The sequence below is a fragment of the Mchenga conophoros genome, linkage group LG5 (genome assembly GCF_057382185.1).
Source record: "Mchenga conophoros isolate Kocher_MC1m ecotype Shallow Benthic linkage group LG5, M_conophoros_male_GT1.1, whole genome shotgun sequence".
NCBI lineage: Eukaryota > Metazoa > Chordata > Actinopteri > Cichliformes > Cichlidae > Mchenga > Mchenga conophoros.
Window position 1 is genome coordinate 40,592,001 of NC_140530.1, and position 21,048 is coordinate 40,613,048.

A 21,048-nucleotide genomic window follows, 5' to 3' on the forward strand; every position below is an offset into this window, starting at 1 on the left:
GGATCATATGAAGGGTAAACTTGCAACAGAAGCGCTGGACAAGGCAGTCGAACAAATACCCAAATCAGCAGGAACTGATGGGCTAATGGTGGAATTTTACTCCTTTTTCTGGGATCACATTAGATCATTGCTCTACAGTGCTTATTTACAATGTACCTCATCAACTAATCTGTCACCCACATGCTGACTCCATGTGGTGTCGTATTCTCAGATCTTCATTCAAGGAATTACGAGGGATTGATTTTTTATTAGGATGTGACTGAGATCAGTACAATTCCTGTTAAACTACCTAGTTTCCATAAACAGATTCTTTACGCCTGGAAAATGATTTTTGCACAACTTCTCTCCCCACATGTTGAGAATGTGGAACAATAGACTTAAACCACTAACAGAAAGTTATTATTGATCAGAAACTGGTTTGAGCGGCATCTTGTTTGTAACTGACTTGTTGGACTCTAATGGTGCTTTATTGGATTTTGTATCTTTTCTGAAGAGAAACAATTTAGACTGCCCACTAAAACATTACAGAAAGGCTTGTCACGCTATCCCATTAGCTCTGAAGCAGCTAATATGCAACACATTGTTATATTCTGACGTCAAACCAGCGCTGCCAAGTTTAAAAATGGGAAACTGTAATTTAAATGATAGCAAATGTAACAATAAGTTTATTAGTGTGAACTTCAAATCAATTCCTTTCCATGAGTTTGACTTGGGTAGACGTCTGCAGGCCTTCACGGGCATCAGTCACTCATGGAAAAAGCGTTTTCGGAATTTGTTAAGTGGCCTGTTCCCCCAAAAGTTAAACAAACCCATTTTAAGGTAATTAATAATATATACCCAGTATCTGAGGAGGTTTACATTTGAGGTGGACCTGTGCTCTTTTTCTGATCCTGTATCAGCTGTTTTTTGGTCAGCTGGAGAGAGTTTAGATGGAAAATTATCACCAGATTCTACAGAACAGCAGAACTGCTCAGATGGGCCCAACACATGTTCATGCTGGAGCAACTGTGGGACACACTCTGCCAACCATACCCATATATTTGGGCTCTGCCCTAAACTGGAGGCAGTTTTCAAAGTAAATATTCCATGACGTCCTAGTGTTGGGAAGGAGTCCAGAACTTACTGACTGCAGCCCTAAAAACCAGAACTGTCAGGTGGTTAAAACCAGAACCTCCCACATGTAACATCTGGATCCAGAAAGTGTGTGGTGCCTATCTGATGGAACACATTACATACTCAGACTACAGAGACCTGTTTTTGAGAAACGGGGGACCCATGCTGCCTTTGTTAATACAGTGAAGAGCGCCACCTAGTGTTGGGAGCTCTCTTTCTCGGCACACACACACATTTATTTATGGATGGCACAGGGAACGGGGAGACCGGAGGACTGCCTCATATAGGGTTGCCAACCGTCCCTTAAAAAACGGAATCGTCCCGTATTTAGAAACAAAAGTTCACGTCCCGTATTGAGCTAATAAGGGACGCACTTTGTCCCGTAATACAGTGAGAATCAAAAGTAGTCTATAACTTTTAATGGAATTAACGCTTTGTTTGAAAACATAATTCCCAGCCCCTCTCCTGCTTTGTGACCAATGAGCTGACAGCACACTTATGACAATTCGAGTATGACAAGTCAGATTACCGCTTATCTCATTGGTCGAGGAAAGGTCGCTTACGAAGAAAATACCGGAAGACAACAGATGACCACAACAAGAAGCATGGCCAACAGGGAAACAAACGCCGACACTGCGGTGCAAGTCTCGGACGGCACACTGTGCGTCCATAAAATGAAGGTTATAACAGAAAATCTGTCGCTCTCTCTCTCTGTCTTTCACTCACACAGACACACCACCACCATCAACTTTGCTAAATTGCTAATGAAAAACATTAATCAGGCAGCTGTGATTGAGCAACAGTGTAAATCCAACTATTTTCACGGTTGTTGTGGTCGTGATAATTTTGTGATGCCACATCGAAAAGGCTCGGATGAGCTTTCCAAAGTTCTACAAGTTGTGCCTCCATCGCTTGTGTCCAGATCACACGCTGCACAGCCGTGCTGCTCCATCTTTTTCACCGACGTTTACGTGTTTGCGCGTGAGCAATGTGAGCGCCTGTGGTGACACCCTTACGAGCGATTGATGATCGGCAGTGTTGGGAAGGTTACTTTTAAAATGTATTCCATTACAGAATACAGAATACATGCCCCAAAATGTATTCTGTAATTCTGAATACTTTGGATTACTTAATATATTATCATGCTTTTTACAACAACGTGAATGTACTATTGCTGTGTGATTTATTACTATTACTGAAGGTCCGCGACTCCGAACTGTAGTAAAGGGACCTCTGACTGATACCGCGGGGTCCCTGTCGGCTCGTAGCCGAAAAATAGCTTTACTTTGTTGTGTGGGTCAACTTTTCTGGCGAGAGACAGAGAGAGACGTTGAAAGGCTGCTCCAACGGAACTTATTGTTTTCGGAGGAAAACACGAACACGGTGTACAGTCGAGTTCTTAATCCGGTTGTTCAGTCTGACGTCACTAGCCGTGTCTGGGTCTAAACTCCGCTGCAGGTCCATATATCAAACGATCACTATGGGATTACTGAGAGTTGAAAAACTGTCTAAAGTCTTTCATCTTTAATAAAATGATCAGCGTTCTGCTCTACCAGGTGTAACAATTGAGTTTAACATCCAGGCATCCATGAAAACGGAATTTATGACATTTAACGGAGTTAGAAGTTAGCAGGGAGTTAGCTCGCTAGCTTCTATCTAAATACAATATAGCATGTCCTGACTGTGGGGTTTTGGAAACAAATTAAAACGTACAGCTCTGCTATCACTTCCAGCATAAATGAAGACAGAAAACTAAACAGCAGTGACGTTTGTAGGGTTACTGAAGTTGGGCTAGCTGGTATATAATGATGTGCTACGTGACCGCTAGCGACACAGCTATGTTAGCATAATATTGTAACGATGGTTAAGTGTTACTGGACAGTGACATGTTGGTTTTCTCTGCACACTGTTGTTGTTCCTTTAAGATTCATGTTTGGTTGGGCTGCGGGAAGTAGTGAGGGTGGTGTACAGGAAGGGGTGGGGGGACCTGGTTGTTCTGTGTGTGTGCCAGGATGAAGAGAGGTGTAGTTCGAGAGTGCTTCCCCCTGAGTTAACAACCCGCTGGCTTATGTGCCGAATAAACGGACAAACTGAGACCCCAACCGTCTGGTTCTTGTGAACGTTACATTGGTGTCAGAAGTGAAGAAAGAAAAAAGAACCCCAGAACGCCCGAGACCCTGTTGCCGGCGACGCTTGCCGTTACGAGACGAGGATGTTGCCGGGCAGGATTAAGAAGGAGACGGAGGAGAGGGAGGTTCGTCCGCGCTCGCCCGCCCATGGAGTGAGGGAAACGGCGCTGCGGCTGTCTGCCGAGGCTGGATTTTCTCCAAGTTTGACTAGGCTCGGGAACTGTTCGCACAGCGGCTGCGATTCCGGCGGGAAGGAGTCGACCTCGCTTGGCGCGCCGTCACGTGATGTAAACAAACATGGCGGCGCCCAGCAAGCTGCAGCGAATATAAAAACGCCTAAGTTCAGCGGCAAGACGCCATGGGAAGTGTTTATCGCACAGTTCGAGCTGTTAGCTGTTGCAGCTGGCTGGTCTGAGGAACATAAAGCTCTCCAATTGGCTTTGTGCCTGTGTGAGGATGCAGCTGCATGCCTGCTGCTGCTGACCGAGGAGCAGAGGGGAGATTATAATGCTCTGGTCGGAGCACTTCAGAGGCGCTTCGGGCAGTATAACCAACCAGTGCTGCTGAGGTCGGAGTTCCACAACAGACGCAGATTGCCAGGTGAGCCCCTCCGCATTTTGGCCCATGAAGTCGAGTGCCTTTGCCGGAGGGCGTATGACAGCATGCCACCATCAGTGCAGGCGGAGTTAGCTCGGGACCAGTTCCTGCAGGCCCTGAGCCCTAAAGAGCTCCGCATGCAAACTCAGCTTGCTCGGCCGGCCACACTCAGTGCAGCCCTGGAGCTAGCGTTGGAGAGGGAGATGCTTGCAGGATCCTCTGGGGGCGCTGACGACGCACACGTGGTGAGGGCTGTGTCAGCACCTGTGGAACAGATGGAGACGCCAGCGGGCCTGTGCAGTTTGGTGCAGACAGCTTCGCTGCAGTCGCCTTCCCCTCGGGCTGACCCACACCGCCGACCTCAGAACTGCTGGGGATGTGGACAAGTCGGACACCTCATCAGGCAGTGCCCCAAGCTTGCAGCGGTTCAGGGAAACGCCCATGGGCCCGTGTAGGCGGGAGTACACGGGCCTGGGAGAACGACATCCCCACACCACCGCCACCTCCACCCGGTGCGGCCATCACTGTGGGCTGGACCCAGGTTGGCGGCTTTTGCCATGTTCCAGTGACGATTGCGGGGGTGTCCTGTACGGCCCTGCTGGACACGGGATCCAATGCAACGCTGGTCCGACCCGATATTGTCCCAACCGGAGCTGCTGTACAACCGACTAACGTGCAACTTAAGACTGTGACCGGTGATCTGGCCCCAATGAGAGGGAAGGGAGTGTTCCAGTTCAAGGTGGGGGACCTCGGTGTGTCTTATGCTGCCTGGGTGGCTGACATGCAGGACGCCTGCATCCTTGGGCTGGATTTTTTACGAGCCATTGGTGGTGTACTGGACTTAGGCAAAGGCCTCCTCGTACTCCCTGATGGGAAGAAGGTGCCGCTTATTCCTCCCCCGGTCTGCACAGCATCTGCCGCGGCGTCCACCTCCACCGCAGAGACCCCTGCAGACCCGCCAGCAGAACAGCGAGCGGAGGAGGAGGAGGAGGAGAGGCTCTCAGCAGTGAGGAGTATCTGGTCAAAGAACTGTGAGGGGCTGACTCCACAGCAGCAAGAGAGTCTATGGCAGGTACTAAAAGAGTTTAGTGACATTTTTGCCCTGAAAGAAAGTGATGTTGGCTTGACACACTTGGTAGAGCACGTCATTGAGACCGGGGATGCCCAGCCTATTAAAGTGCGCCCCCGCCGCCTGCCCCTGGCTCATCAGGAGGCTGCAGACAGGGAGCTGTGTGAAATGATGAAGGCGGGCATCATAGAACCATCTGATAGCCCGTGGGCCTCCGCGGTGGTGATGGTGCCTAAGAAAAAAAGTCCTAGGATGCGTTTCTGTGTGGACTACAGACCACTCAACAAAGTGACGAAGAAAGACTCTTACCCCCTTCCCAGGATTGATGAGTCCCTCGACTTAGTAGCCGGGTCCTCCTGGTTTTCCACCCTGGACCTGCGGAGTGGCTACTGGCAGGTGCCACTGTCCCCGGAATCCAGACCGAAGACAGCCTTCTGCACTAACAGGGGACTATGGCAGTTCAAAGTCCTGAGTTTTGGCCTTTGCAACGCTCCTGCGACCTTCGAGAGGCTCATGGACAGTGTGCTGGCTGGCGTCCCACGGCAACGGTGTCTGGTTTACCTGGATGATCTTCTAGTGCACGGGAGCTCCTTTGATGCTGCCCTGGATGCCCTGAGACAAGTGTTGGAGAGGGTGGCGGCTGCAGGCCTGAAGCTGCATCCCGACAAGTGCCACTTCATGAGGAGGGAGGTGGAGTTTCTGGGCCACAAGCTGGGTCGTGAGGGCATCAGCACTTTGGAGGAAAAAATTCACACCATTACCGAGTGGCCCACACCAGCAGACCAGAAACAGCTCAAAAGCTTCCTAGGACTGGCGTCTTATTACAGGAGGTTTGTGAAGGGCTTTTCCTCCATAGCCGCACCACTCTTCCACCTGCTGCAGAAGGACCGTGACTTCATCTGGACCCAGGACTGTCAGCAGGCGTTCGACACCCTCCGCAGATCGCTGACAGAGTCCCCAGTCCTTGCCCCCCCTGACCCCGCCCTGCCTTTTGTCCTGGACACTGACGCAAGTAATGTGGGGCTGGGAGCGGTGTTGTCGCAGGTTGGACCGGAAGGGGAGAAGGTGGTGGCGTACTTCAGCCGGGTCCTGAACAGGAGCGAGCGGCGCTACTGTGTCACACGACGAGAGCTGTTGGCTGTGGTGGCGGGGGTGAGACACTTTAAATACTACCTGTGCGGCACAGCATTTGTTGTCAGAACTGATCATGCTGCCCTTCAGTGGCTGATGTCTTTCAGGGAGCCAGAGGGACAGGTGGCTCGCTGGCTGGAGGAGCTCCAAGCCTTCAATTTCACCGTGGAGCACAGAGCAGGGACGCACCATTCTAACGTAGACGCCCTCTCTTGCCGCCCATGTGCTGCAGCTGGCTGCCGTTACTGTGAGAAGCAAGAGGAAATAGAGCGGGAACTCACGACAATAGACGGAGCAGCACAGCTCGCCTGCAGGGTTCTTCTGGTGGTGGATGCAGCGGAGTGGAGGGCACGGCAGGAACAAGACACAGACCTGCTGCCGGTCCTGCAGTGGCTGGAGAAGGGGGAGCAACCCCTTTGGGATGAGGTCACTGGGTTTTCCATCTGTACCAGGGGGCTGTGGGCCAAGTTTGCAGCTCTCAGGCTGAAGGAGGGGGTGTTGGAGCGTGCCTGGAAGGATCCTGCCACGGGGGAGGAGAGGTGGCAGGTTGTGGTGCCAAGGTCGCTGAGGTCAGCTGTGCTGGGAGCCTGCCATGGGAGCACTGGCTCTGGCCACTTTGGGGTCTCCAAGACTCTTCGCCGCCTCCGCCAGGGCTATTACTGGGGTCAACAGCGGAGGGATGTGGAGGACTTTTGCCGCAGCTGTGATGCATGTTCCTCACACAAAGGGCCACAAGACCAGTTCCGGGCTCAGCTTCAGCAGCAACCAGCAGGAGCCCCAATGGAGCGAGTAGCTGTGGACGTCATGGGCCCATTTCCTCGCACAGACAGAGGAAACCGCTATGTTCTTGTGGCCATGGACTATTTTACCAAGTGGCCGGAAGCATACGCCATCCCAGATCAGGAGGCTGAGACGGTCGCTGATGTATTAGTGGAGGGGATGTTCAGCCGCTTTGGAACAGCAGAGACCCTCCACAGTGACCAGGGGCGTAACTTTGAGTCCAAGGTATTTGCTGCCATGTGTGAACGCCTTGGGACTAAGAAAACCCGCACCACCCCACTTCACCCCCAAAGCGATGGGCTGGTGGAAAGGTTTAACAGGACGCTGGCCCAGCAGCTAGCCATCCTTACCTCAGAACACCAACGGGACTGGGATTACCATCTTCCCCTTACCCTCATGGCCTTCAGGTCGGCAGTGCAGGACTCCACCCAATGTACGCCTGCCCTGCTCATGTTAGGGAGAGAGCTGAGAACTCCTGCAGAGTTGGCTTTTGGGAAACCCCCGGACGCGCCAGAGGCACCACCGGGCCGGGACTACGCAAGGAAGCTGCAGGACCGGCTGGATTCTGCACATTCCTACGCCCGAGAGCAGCTGGCGAAGGCAGGCCTGCGCCAAAAGAGGAATTACGACATCACCACTAAAGGGAGGCACTTCCGTGCTGGGGAGCTGGTGTGGGTCTACAGCCCAAAGAGGAAGAAGGGACGGTGTCCTAAACTGGATAGCAGCTGGGTGGGGCCTTGCAGCGTCCTAGAGCGAGTGGGGGAGGTTGTTTACAGGGTGCAGTTGCCTCCTAGGGGGAGGATAGTAGCGCTGCACAGAGACCGGATGGCCCCCTACAGAGGACAGTCCCTCCCCTCCTTTCCAGAGGGACGTGTACAGCGCGTCCATGACCCTGCTCAGAGGGGCCTCCGACCGGGGCTGCGTTCCCCCCCCTCGGACTCTTCACCCCAAAGCCCCGAAGCTCCGCGTCCTCCTCAGGGGCTCAGGAGGTCAAGGAGGGAACGTAGGCTACCGCCCCGCCTCAGAGACTGTGTCGTTCCCTCAGGGACGAGGAACTTATTGCTGGGGGGGCAGTGTAACGATGGTTAAGTGTTACTGGACAGTGACATGTTGGTTTTCTCTGCACACTGTTGTTGTTCCTTTAAGATTCATGTTTGGTTGGGCTGCAGGAAGTAGTGAGGGTGGTGTACAGGAAGGGGTGGGGGGACCTGGTTGTTCTGTGTGTGTGCCAGGCTGAAGAGAGGTGTAGTTCGAGAGTGCTTCCCCCTGAGTTAACAACCCGCTGGCTTATGTGCCGAATAAACGGACAAACTGAGACCCCAACCGTCTGGTTCTTGTGAACGTTACAATATAAACAAGCTAACTTTTTTTCCACTCGATAAAAGTTAACGTGAGTGTTCTCGGTGGTCAGGAACAAATGTAATCGCATGGCAGGATGCTGTAAAAGGACCAAACTTCAGCCAGGAGAACAACTGAGATAATCCATCCACAATACGAGGTTAGTCATTCATATACTGCTGCATGGGCTGGGCTGTAGTTACATCCTAAGGTTTTAAAAACTGAGCTTAAATAAATGATTAGCGGTAATAAAAGCCGAGGGAGGTCAACAGTGATCACTGACTGTTTTAGGAGCTTTTTGAGATCAAATAGAAGAAAATACATAACATTAAACATGTTAACAACACAAAAGCCATATTAAACGCAGACTACTTTAGACCCGGAAGTAGGATTCGTCGCGTCATCACTGAACAACCGGATAGCTTACTTACAACTGGGCTCGTCAGGCACTCTTATTGGCTGAAGTAATTATTATATTTAGATGCTTCCAGCTTCCGTTTTTCCTCGATGACAAGTCGTACCTTTCCACTCCCCTTTTTCTCCCTCCTCGCGCTCACAGACACATAACGTGTATGGCAGTCCATTCTCCCTGCAACACGGACTACACTGCCCATGATGCTACATTCTTTAGAGCTATGCTTGTAGCATTCTGCCTGTTAGCTTAGCACAACAACAACAACAACAACGAAAAGGCGCTCTCTCACCCAGGAAACACACAGTCGCAGAGAGAGAGAGAGAGCGTTGCCCTGTAACCATGGCAACCGTAACCCTGCCGCCTGGAACAACAGAACGTAGCTGTCAAACAAAACCCAAACAGTCCTGACCGACGACAAAATGAAACAGGAAAGTACCGCAGTGTAATCCATTCAACAAAGTAACTGTATTCTGAATACCACCTTTTTAAACGGTAACTGTAACGGAATACAGTTACTCATATTTTGTATTTTAAATACGTAACGGCGGTACATGTATTCCGTTACTCCCCAACACTGATGATCGGGAGCTGGTCGTGAGGTGTTAATCACTTCTCGTTATCCCACGTATACTACACGACGCACGATGAAGGCCAAAATCGGGCCGATCACCAAATCGGTCGCACGACTCAAAAATCGGCTCAAAATGGGCCAAAAATCGCACAGTGTAAGCCCAGCATTAGAGCAGCAATGTTTGTTCGCTCAGAGAAAGAAAAAAAAAGGCTGCAAAAGTACAGGGAGGAATGGGAAAAGGAAAACACCTGGCTGGAAAAGTGCACTATAAAGCGCATTGCACTGTGTGCTGGCGCACTTTTTCCATAGGCATGCTTCTAATGGTGGGCACATGAAGAACACGAGGGGCGTGAAAGCTCGGGGAACCCTTAACCAATTTCTTGTCCACCAGGCCACGGCAGAAGCAGATATGGTATGTAAACACTGGTTTGTTGTTTAAACCCTCTGGTTAAGGTTAATATGGGCATGTGCAGTGAATATCAGCGCTATGTGGCCAGAAGTGTAATAATATAATTTATTTTGTGTAATAAACAACTGCAAGGATAGATGATTACAACAAATAGATCACTAACACATAAAAGTAATACATAGATGAATAATGATGATGAGTTATGATGCGTAATCATGGGAACAAGCGGGTTTACAAACAGGAGCAGCTGATTAGCATTAGAAAAGCTGAAATAATACCTCAGCTGAAGCCAATTGTACTAAATGCACTATATGTGCACTGTTACAAGAATATTTTTGTTCTATTGCTTTCTATTAATTTATATAATTTTAAGTTAAGCAGGACAGAGTTCTTTTAAAGAAAGATTTACTTATATTCTCAAAAGTTAAGCATGACAGGCTTCTGTTTAAGAAAGAGACCTGTTTTACTGTGTTAATGTTGTCATTTTGAGCTAAAAATAAATGGCTAAATGATCATTTGTTTCCCATATGGTCATATCACAAAGAATATGCATCTGCTTAAATCAAGTTCAAGTCAAATGGTTAAAAAATAATTTCACACACAAAAAAAGAGCTACCACACTGGGAAGGGTGAAGGCAACTGGGTTGCCCGGCCCTGGCCACGAGGTGTCCCTTATTTATTTTTCAGGGAGTTGGCAACCCTAGCCTCATATGAGGCCAAAGAGTGCTTATGTATCTATGTATGTATGCTTGCCTTCTTTAACATGCTGTAGCTGGACACTGGCCCTGTGCGAGCGAGCGTCTGCTTGTACATGTGGGCACAGTTGTGTGGAGGAAGTGTGGGATCCATCACTGCTCATTAAAAATAAATAAAAATGGAGTTAAAAAAAAAAGAACTGCACAGCTGGTTATCACTGAAAGTCAATGACATCCCACAGTTTAATATATTTGATGTTACCTTCTATACGGATCATTTACATCCACGTATCTCTGCTGTGACTAACATTAGGTAAATACCATATACATTGTAGCAAGTGGAGAAATAGTAAACCGTCCGTCACATGGTTCATTAGTGACTTTAGACATCATGTGACTAAAGAAACTGAAATCAGACGATGTGTTTGTCATCTGTTACTGTTTCCATCTTTGCCTCCAGTGTTTGTTTGTTTATCCTGTGCTCCCTTTTTCTTATTCTGCACTTTTTTTTTGGTCAACTTTATTTATGATTTTCCAATGTGAGAAAAGTACAGAAAAATATAACTCGAATTGAGATTACAAACACTGCCATTGTGAAACCGGTTGTGCCACGCAGTGGCAAACAAGTTGGATGCAGGAAAATGTATAATCTATGGGCACAAACAAAAAATACTACCATGTGAACAAGGCAAAAAAAACAAACAAACACCAAAACCCCACCAAAAAACAAAACAAACAAAAATAGAATAAAATAAATACATAAATAAAAGGGGGCTGCATTGTGCGCAGTTCTTTCCGGCTTGCTACAGATAGTAGGTGGCTTTAAAGAAAGAAAGAGAAAAACCCCCAAACACAGATAAAAGCAGTAATACATCATACTTCAGTAAATGACAACTTCTCCACATATTCAACAAAGGATGACCAGCTTTTGTAGTATTTACTTTGAGACCCTCTCAAACTGTATCTCAAATGCTCTATCTGCAAGCACCTCATCACCTCTCTCACCCACTGAACAAACACTGGCGGACCTGAATCCTTCCAATTAAGAAGAATTAGCCTGCGTGCCAGGAGAGATGAGAAAGCCACTGCATTTATTTGATAAGAAGTTATCCCGTACACCAAAGACTGCTGTCATCGGATTGGGATAAATTGTTTTCCCACACACATATGAAAGAGCTTTAAAAACGAATTCCCAGAACCAGACTTAACCAGTTCAAATCAGAGCAGGTCCAGAACATATGGCTCATAGTGGCGGGTGATTGCTTGCACCTCGGACATCTATCATCAGAGGTATTGTATATTTTGGCTAGTTTAGCTTTGGTTAGGTACGCCCGGTGAAGAATTTTAAACTGTATTATACAATGCCGTATACAGATTGAGGATTCATGGATCCTGCTAACACTAAGGTCCAATAGGTCGTCTGGGATCTGGAGGTTTAAGTCCAGCTCCCAGGCGTTCCTGGCTGTGGACACAGAGTCTGCCTTTATATGCTGCAGTGTGCTATATATTTGAGAGATGTGGCCTCTAGCAATAAGTCGAAATTGCAGACAATCCTCAAATGGACAGTCATTAGGTAGACTTGGATATGAAGTGAAGTGTTTAATTGCAAAGCTACGGGCTTGTAAGTATCTAAAGAAGTGAGTCTTTGGGATTCCAAAATCTTTAGATAATGTTTCAAAGGATAAAAATGACCCTTTAACAAACAGATCAGAGAAGCAGATAATTCCTCTGCTGTACCAAACCTTGAACCCTGCATCGCTCAGAGCTGGTAAAAAAGATTTGATGCAACAGGGGAGCAGACACTGAAACCAGACATTGAGAGAGTTCTTAACCACAGGATCTTTAAAATTAACATTGTGACTGACTGGTAGACTTGAACACATTATTGCAACAGGGGATATAGTGAGATGACCGTCTAGCTCCATAGTGGACCAAGGCGGCCCTCTGCCCTCCCTAAAAGCCTGCATCTAGGTGGATATTGTCACAATATTGGCAGCCCAATAATAATACATAAAGTTTGGTAGGGCCAGGCCGCCTTCCGACTTAGAACACTGTAACAGGGATTTACGGACTCTTGGAAGGTTTTTGTTGTTATTCTGCACTTTTAACACCCCTCTGGTGCTCTTTCTGTTGTTTTGAATGTTCTTCTACTGTTTTATCCTCTTCGAGAGTCTGTATTCGTATTGTTCTTAATCGTTAATTTAAAAAAAGGTTATCCTAAAAAACCCTACAAATAAAGTTTGAAAAAAAAAACCGAGGGGAGGGAGGGGTCATGTGACCTGCCGCTGTCATATGACCTGCTGTTTTCCTTCACCGTGGTGTGTCCAATTTATTTGCAGAGCAGGAGCCCAGGTGAAGCAGGTGGACGCGTAGAGAAGAGGTGAGTGAAAGAGGAAGGTCTCCATTCAGAGGTCCGTTTGGATTCTGTCTGATTTAAGACGTTAAAGTTGATGCTGCGCGTGATAGTCCCCGTTTCCGGGTTTAAAATGTGTGTGTGTGTGTGTGTGTGAGAGAGAGTATCAGGGCGCGCACACACACTGCCTTCTGTTTCATGACAGTTAACGAGTACTCTGAGAAACTGATCGCTTTCTGATCGATAATCGAGCTGATTGTGAGTCGAAAACGTTTCGTGTTGAAACTGAAACCCGTTTCCGGTCGCTGAACAGTTATTCTGACACGAACTGCGTGTTTCTGCCAAACTCCGTTCAAAAAACTGCAAATGTAAATTTTCTTGGCGCATGCTCAGTCACGTCCGAAAGTAAAACGTCCAGATGAACAGAATCAACTTTTCAACCAAATCGTAACTTTTCGTTCATTCAGCGGGAAAGTAATCACGTGACTTCTGATCGATCCCCAATCAGAAAGTCTCGTGATCAGTCCGCGAACACAAACCTCACTTCCTGCTGAAATCACGTGTTTCGTGGCCGTCAGAGGAACCCACCAGTCTTCATTTAAATTTCTGCCTAATTTAACGTGTGCGTGTGAGATCCTGCTGTGCTCGTGTTTTACAGGTTTACCTCAGAGAACGGGTGAACTTTGAACTTTGCGTTTTAAGTTCGCTTTCTTAAAATCAGGGTTGGATGTAATAAAACTGAGTGATGAAAAACCCTTTTAAAACTTTAACATCATCACTGAGGTTTAATTTCTAGTTTGTTTCCTTTCTGAAAGGCTGATGCTGAGGACAGCCTCCTGCTTTTTTTTTTTTATTTAGTTTTACTTTCTTTTTGTTTTGTTTGGATTTTTTAGGGTTATTTATTTTATTTTCTGGCAGGGCTCCGACAGCTCTGTGAAATCACATTTGATCAGTTTTGTTTCTGGTGATCTGTCCGTGATAACCTGCTCAAAGTCAGTAAAACTGACAGTAGAGCTAATCAGTAACGTCCTGCAGGAGAGATGACATCATTTGTGCTGTGTGTCATGTGATCGTGTGACAAAAGTGAAAGGAACACGTGGACGTCAGCTGCTGGACGTTACCTCAGTATTATAAAGGTGAAATCTCAGGAGGAGCATTTTTATTGGATGTTTTTACTTCCTATCTGCTATCAGATGCAGCTGCTGCTGTTGTCATGTTACTTCCTGTCCGCATGGCTCGGCGTGGAAGCGGCCCCAGCGGCCGACGAGATCACGTACCTGCCAGGTCTGCAGAAACAGCCGAGCTTCAAGCAGTACTCTGGATACCTGAGTGTGGCTGACGGCAAACACCTGCACTACTGGTCAGTACCTGAGACACGCCTGAAGACACGCCTCACCTGACCGTCAGCTGACCACTTCTTCTGTTCTCAGGTTCGTTGAGTCGCAGAACAAACCGTCCTCGGACCCGCTGGTGCTGTGGCTGAATGGTGGCCCCGGCTGCAGCTCGCTGGACGGACTGCTGACCGAACATGGACCCTTCCTGGTAGGTGAACTCTGCCCACCTGACCCCTACAGGTATACTGTGACTCCACACCTGACCTCTGACCTTTTGTCATTTCAGATCCAGAGCGACGGTGCGACGCTGGAGTACAACCCGTATGCCTGGAACAAGGTATGCTGTCATGTGACTTTTGTTGAGGTCGCACGGCTGAGGTCAAAGCTGATTGGTCGACTATCTGTGTGCAGATTACCAACATGTTGTACCTGGAGTCCCCAGTAGGAGTCGGCTTCTCTTATTCGGACGATCAGAAATACGCCACCAATGACACAGAGGTCAGTGACCCTCAGTGACTCAGCTGCCGGTTGGCTGCCCGGAGGTCAGGTGTTCAGCTTTTTCTTTTTCTTTGCAGGTGTCAATGAACAACTACCTGGCCCTGAAGGAGTTCTTCCGCCTGTTTCCAGAGTACAGCAAGAATGAGCTCTTCCTGACCGGAGAGAGCTACGGAGGAATCTACATCCCCACGCTCGCTGAGAGAGTGATGGAGGACGCCAGCCTCAACCTGCAGGTAATGACGCACCTGACACACAGCAGGTAACAGTTCTGAAGTTAATAACTTCAGTAACTGCTTCCTCCAAACCATCAACGTGTCTTTTAGACCCCATTCCTACAAAACTGCTCAAAGAAGTCCTGCCATTAATTAATGCTTCGATCTTAAATATGATCAACCTATCTCTAATGATCGGCTATGTACCACAGGCCTTCAAGCTGGCTGTAGTTAAACCTTTACTCAAAAAGCATCTCTAGACCCAGCAGTCTTAGCTAATTATAGGCCAATCTCCAACCTTCCTTTATATCAAACATCCTTGAAAGAGTAGTTGTCAAACAGCTAACAGATCATCTGCAGAGGTTTATTTGAAGAGTTTCAGTCAGGTTTCAGAGCTCAGCACAGCACAGAAACAGCTTTAGTGAAGGTTACAAATGATCTTCTTATGGCCTCTGACAGTGGACTCATCTCTGTGCTTGTCCTGCTAGACCTCAGTGCAGCGTTCGATACTGTCGACCATAATATCCTATTAGAGCGATTAGAACATGCTGTAGGTATTACAGGTACTGCACTGCAGTGGTTTGTATCATACCTGATGCACCTGTGAAAATGGCTTTCCAAAGACTGCACAGCGTTACTGCTTCCACTGGGGGGGGGCGGGAAATGGGGGGGGAAAAAAAAAATGTATGTATGTGCGTGTGTGCGTGTGCGCGCGAGCTCTGAGGTTTGAAATGAGCTTCTGTGCAGTGTGGGTTAGAGACATGTCACTGGAGAGCAACTCGGAGTAGAGCTGCTACCTCCACATGAAAACGAGGCAGGCGAGGTGATGCGGACCCAGGACACGATGGAGAGATCACTCTCTCGGCTGGTCTTTGAACGCCTCAATGTTGCTCAGGTGGGTTGGAGGAGGTGGCCAAGGTGTGGGAGGTCTGGGCTTCTCTGCTCAGGCTGCTGCTCCAAACCTGGGTAAAGCCTCCACCTTTCCATTCAGTGTTATTATTGTTATTAGTAGCAGTCTTCTTTACAGATCACAGAAAAACTCACTCAAAGCATTAAAAAGATCTGTTCTTACCTGAGTTTGTGGTGACACTGTTCACTTTGAACGTGCTTCCTGTGGTGACATCATTAGAAAACACTGCAGACAGGTGTACCTGTGACATGCTGCTTTTAGACCATGTGATCAATGGGTGTCCCACCTGAGCTGCAGACAGGTGTACCTGTGGTAAAAACAGGCGTGTCATATTCAGGCTGTGGAAACATCAGCAGCCTCCTCATGCCTGCCTCACCCGACTCACCTGTGGTGCAGGGCATCGCCGTGGGGAATGGAATGTCGAGCTACGAGATGAACGACAACTCTCTGGTGTACTTCGCCTACTACCACGGCCTGCTTGGCAGCCACCTGTGGGCGGAGCTTCAGACCTACTGCTGCAGCAACGGGAAATGCAACTTCTATGACAACCCGAACCAGAACTGCATGGACAGCGTGAGTACGACCCGGTTCACCTGCGGTGCACCCGACGTCTACCTGTAGGCTCTCTGGTTTTATGTCTCAGGTGTTGCCCGTTTCCTCTGCAGGTGGGGGAGGTTCAGACCATCGTCTACAGTTCAGGTTTGAACATATACAACCTGTACGCTTCCTGCCCAGGTGGAGTCCCGCAGAGACTCAGGTGAGCTGTGGCCTTTTAACGTTCGGCCTGTGATCTTTTTTTTGTCCGTGAGCTCACCTGCAGCACGTATGGCGCTCAAACAGGTGTGTTCCTGTTTGTTGTCAGTGTCGAGCGAGGCCAGCTGGTGATCCGAGATCTGGGAAACTCGTTCATTCACCATCAGTGGAACCGGCTGTGGATGCAGGTGAGTTCAGGTCACCCGATGATCCAAACAGTATCTATAAAGCGCTCACCTGAACAGGTGGTTCTCTCACTTTAGAAAGTCAAAAGTCTGGCGGCGCTGCTCCCGTCTGTCCGCCTGGACCCCCCCTGCACCAACTCCACCCCTTCCAACCTGTACCTGAACAACCCGCTGGTCAGAAAAGCCCTCCACATCAGCCCCAAAGCTCTGGACTGGGTCATCTGCAGGTAACACAGGCACACACTTGACCTCTGTTTCACCTGTCCACCTCACCTGTGCTGACTCACTGACTCTCCGCTCTGCGCTCGCAGCTCTGAGGTGAACCGGAACTACGGTCGGCTCTACATGGATGTCAGGAAACAGTACCTGAAGCTGCTCGGCGCTCTAGTCAGTGAAGCTCCGCCCATTTTTTTAATTAATTAATTAATTTATTTTTAATTTAAATTTTCCCCCAGTGTAAATGTTTCCAGCCTTTAACAGGACTCACCTGTTTCACCTGTCTAATATGGACTGGAAGGTGTTGACGGTTGTGTTCTCTGTGCAGAAGTATCGCATCCTCGTGTATAATGGCGACGTGGACATGGCGTGCAACTTCATGGGCGACGAGTGGTTTGTGGAGTCTCTGCAGCAGCAGGTGGAGTTCAGATCTTATTGAGTTTTCCTCCGCAAAGTAACCTGATCTATAAGCTGACTCTCAGGTGTGCTTACCTGTGTCTCAGGTGCAAGTCCAGAGGCGTCCGTGGATCTACGAAGATGTGGACGGTCAGCAAGTCGGCGGCTTCGTCAAAGAGTTTGATAACATTGTCTTCCTCACCGTGAAGGTAAACGCCACCATCATCATCCTCACTGACTGTGTGATGTCATGTTTTGGGGCGGGGTTCTGTTTCAAGTCAGCTGTTTTCTTTCATCATCGGACCACTTAAGGTTTCTACAGTATCTTTATTTATGAAGAAGAAACAAACAAAAATGTCTCGTTTGGTGTAAATCTGCTTTAATATTTCAGTTTGTTTTTAAACGTCGTCAAATCAAATTGTCTTTGTAAATGAAGAAAATGGCACATGGTAAGTGTAGTCTGACACTTACTGCACTTCACAGAAAAGCCACCAGATGGCAGAAACGGCCAGCGTTTCCTCCGCCTCGGGGCGTTTCCTCCGCCTCGGGGCGTTTCCTCCGCCTCGGGGCGTTTCCTCCGCCTCGGGGCGTTTCCTCCGCCTCGGGGCGTTTCCGTGTGAACACCTCAAGCCTGATTTCTGGCGACTGTTCTGACCTGTGCCGCTGTCTTCCCGCAGGGTTCAGGTCACATGGTTCCAACAGACAAACCAGCTGCTGCCTTCACCATGTTCACCAGATTCATCAAGAAGCTGCCCTACTGACCTCTGACCCCTGACCTGTCAGGCTTCTAATCTGATTTATTTTTCTCACACTGTCAACAAATCATCACGTCTCTCCTCTGTGTTGCTTTGCAACCACGTTCCAGACCTCAGCCAATCATGTCACTCCTCTGGACCAGCTTGTCACCTGGTCATCTTCTTGGTTGCCATGGAAACGAGCACTGCCACCACTCTTTTCTTTTTATTGTAAATGAGAAAGTTGCTGCTTGTTTGATTTAAAGGGAAATAAAAACTGATTTTTAACGAGCTTCGTCTCTCATGTCGTCTCTAAATGGCGTCCAGCATCTCCCAGCGCACGCAGGACACCCTGACTGCTGTGACCAAAAATTTCCCACGTGTGGGACTAATAAAGGTTCATCTTATGTTTAACTGGACAGACTCCACCCCCTTCCACCACCATCTTGGGTCCTCTGCAGCGTGACATGAGCTGCACATCGAGCAGCCTGTTAAACATGCAGACGTTTTTCCAGTTTGAAGAAGAAAAACTGAGAATGCACAAAATCATAAAACATCTTTTGTCTCGTTTCCTCTGTCACCTCCAGCTCCACCTGTTTCCTTTTTATGTACAAACGGGGGCGTGGCCGAGTGCAGGTAGAGCCTGTCTTTAGTGAGAACAAACAATTTCTCAGTGATTTTTGTAATAATGCTGCAGTACTGTATTTGATCAGCGGCAGGAACTCTCTGAGAACACGACTGTGTGACACCTGGATCCAAAGGCACAGAGGAAACGTGGAGCTGTTTAAATGTGTAGAGTAGAATATATAAGAAAGTCTGCGCCCTGTTTGACCAGCAAGGGGCAGACTGAACTCAGAGGCTGTCCAACAGTCAGAACAGGTGAGCTGTTTCTAAAAGGCTGAACCATCAGGGTTCCTGCAGTGTCCTCACAGGCTCAGTGATTCTGCCTGTAAACATGAGGTCGCTGGCTTATTTTGATATGCATGTATTTATCTTACACATAAAACAAATGTTTGTCATAATTTTGGTTAAATGTAAAGTTCAGGTTTAAATAATTCAGGGTAATAATAATAATCAATTTTATTTATGAGCGCCTTTCAAGTCACCCAAGGACACTTTACAATAAGAAGACAATGGCAAGATAAGAACAATAAAACAAAGCACAAGATAAAACAAACAGTGGATTCACAGTGAATATGCAGATTTGAACAGATTAGTTTTGAGTTGGTTGGTGTTCAATGTGTCTGATGATTAGCGCTGAGCTTTTCCTTGTGTTGACATGATCCTGCTGTTTATAAGAATTTCCTTTTGCTCTCTCACCTGATGGACTTTACATCTTGTCTTTAGCAGTGTGACAAACCAAATCAGGCTCTTTGAAGATGTGGACTAAAGTTATTTGACATCATTCTGTCGCTGCGGCTGTTGGCGGTGTGGTGGCGGAGGCTAGTGTGTCTCAGACGGCAGATGAATCAAGGAGCTGAAGGAGGAACGAGTGCCCTGCAGGCATGCATGATTTTATATGAGCTCTTCTCCACAGGCATGAAATCTAACAGGACACCATGGTGAGCACCACGAGTGTGACGGTAATTTAGGGACTTTTTTTATGAAGCCATCAGACACACGGTCTTCCTGCATGTCCATGTTGTTATTAAATCTGTGTGGAAATCCCTCAGTTTATCACGCAGGCCTCTGTGATTGTCCTGATCCCCTCGCTTGTTTATTTAGTTTTTTAAAAGTAGGTGATTCACCACCACCATCATCATCATCATCATCAATGGAGAAACAATAATGGGTAAAGACAGTCCTATTGGTGCATCATTTATATCTCAGGGCTTAAAGACAGAACGATCCAGGACAGCGTTCATGTTGCAGATGCCTACAAGCTGTGGTTGTAGCACTTCAGCATCTAGCAGAGCAGCGAGTGTTACCGGCACCAGACCTAGGGGAATCTGGACCGGCAGCAAGCGGCACACGAGCACTGCGTAGCCAAATATGAGCAAACTGTGGATTAATAGCGAGGACACCGAAGTTAGCGTCTTGCTCAGGCCGGAGCTCATTTATTTCTGAGCTGCGCGTGCACAGAGCCTATAGCTAGAATTTCTCTGGTAGTTCCACAGCAGTGCGAGAGCACCATCTACTGGCATAATGAAATATAACCATGGTCTGGCACACATAACAATGTCAAAATAAGTCACAATAATAAACAAAAAATAAGGGGGTAATTGGTTTTCTTACAAAAATAAACATGTAGCTTTTTCAACCTGCTACACGAGCATAGAGACGGTAATGACTTTGTGTCAGGCAGTTTCAAATGCAGCATTTCAGCAAACACAAAAACTGTTTGAAAATGCAGCGCCTGGACCTTCAGCGAGCAGACTCGCTGTATTTCCAAAGTTCACTCAGGGGAACATGACAGGAGAGCAGGAACAGAGGTCAGGGTTAAAGCATTGCTCTTAGTGACTTTATAGATTGCATGTGATATCGTCAGATACTGATACTGTATGATGTGAAGTATTTGTGAAACTTCCTGCAGAACAGAATAAACAGACGTACGCTAACTTTGTGTTACTCAAAGCTTCAGTGCTCTCAGGCTCGCTCGTCTCCACTCATCCAGCACCGTGTCATCGGTTTGTTACGCCATACGACACATTCAACCACACTGCTGACCTACCACTGAAAATCTGCTGGAGCTCTCAATATAAATGATTATATCAAACTGATAGTTCCCCCACATTTAATCCGACACTGAACTTTGACCTCATTTTCTGTTCAGGTGTGGAGTCAAAGTAAAACAGAGGTTTATATACCCATGTCTATTTAATAGAATAGAATAGAATAGAATAGAATAGAATAGCCCTTTATTGTCATTGGGCATGTACAGTGAAAGTGTGGGTGCTCCACACCAGCTGTGCCACAATAAAATATAAATAGTAGACAGCAGGAATAAATACAAAAATCAGAGAAAGGCACACAACAGAGAACAGTTTGCAAAGAGCTAGTCCAAAAGGACTTTGTCTGAATACAGTCTTTGTGTGAGTGTCCTGAGTGATGAGGGTCACTCTGACCATGGCTCAGAGTGGTGAGGTGGGTTGGCAGGGCGGGGTGTAGGGGTCACCTGTGATGGCCCTGGTTTACCTGAGACAGGTCGATCTGGCGATGGGGTGGGAGGGGACGATGATGGGGCTCTCCGCTAAAGTCTGCCAGTATAAA

The 21,048-nt window shown here is 47.8% G+C and overlaps 1 protein-coding gene across 1 annotated transcript; it reads left to right on the forward strand.

Moving 5' to 3' along the window:
* Window positions 1–12,515: 12,515 nt before the first annotated feature.
* Window positions 12,516–18,130, forward strand: ctsa (cathepsin A). The gene is made up of 14 exons (XM_085275384.1): window positions 12,516–12,627; window positions 13,794–13,960; window positions 14,031–14,142; window positions 14,221–14,271; window positions 14,346–14,432; window positions 14,510–14,665; window positions 15,951–16,127; window positions 16,220–16,311; window positions 16,417–16,495; window positions 16,571–16,719; window positions 16,804–16,879; window positions 17,037–17,126; window positions 17,212–17,313; window positions 17,782–18,130. Exons 2-14 carry the CDS (start codon window positions 13,794–13,796, stop codon window positions 17,863–17,865), a joined length of 1,422 nt encoding a protein of 473 aa, XP_085131510.1. The 5' UTR covers window positions 12,516–12,627; the 3' UTR covers window positions 17,866–18,130.
* The last annotated feature ends 2,918 nt before the right edge of the window (window positions 18,131–21,048 follow it).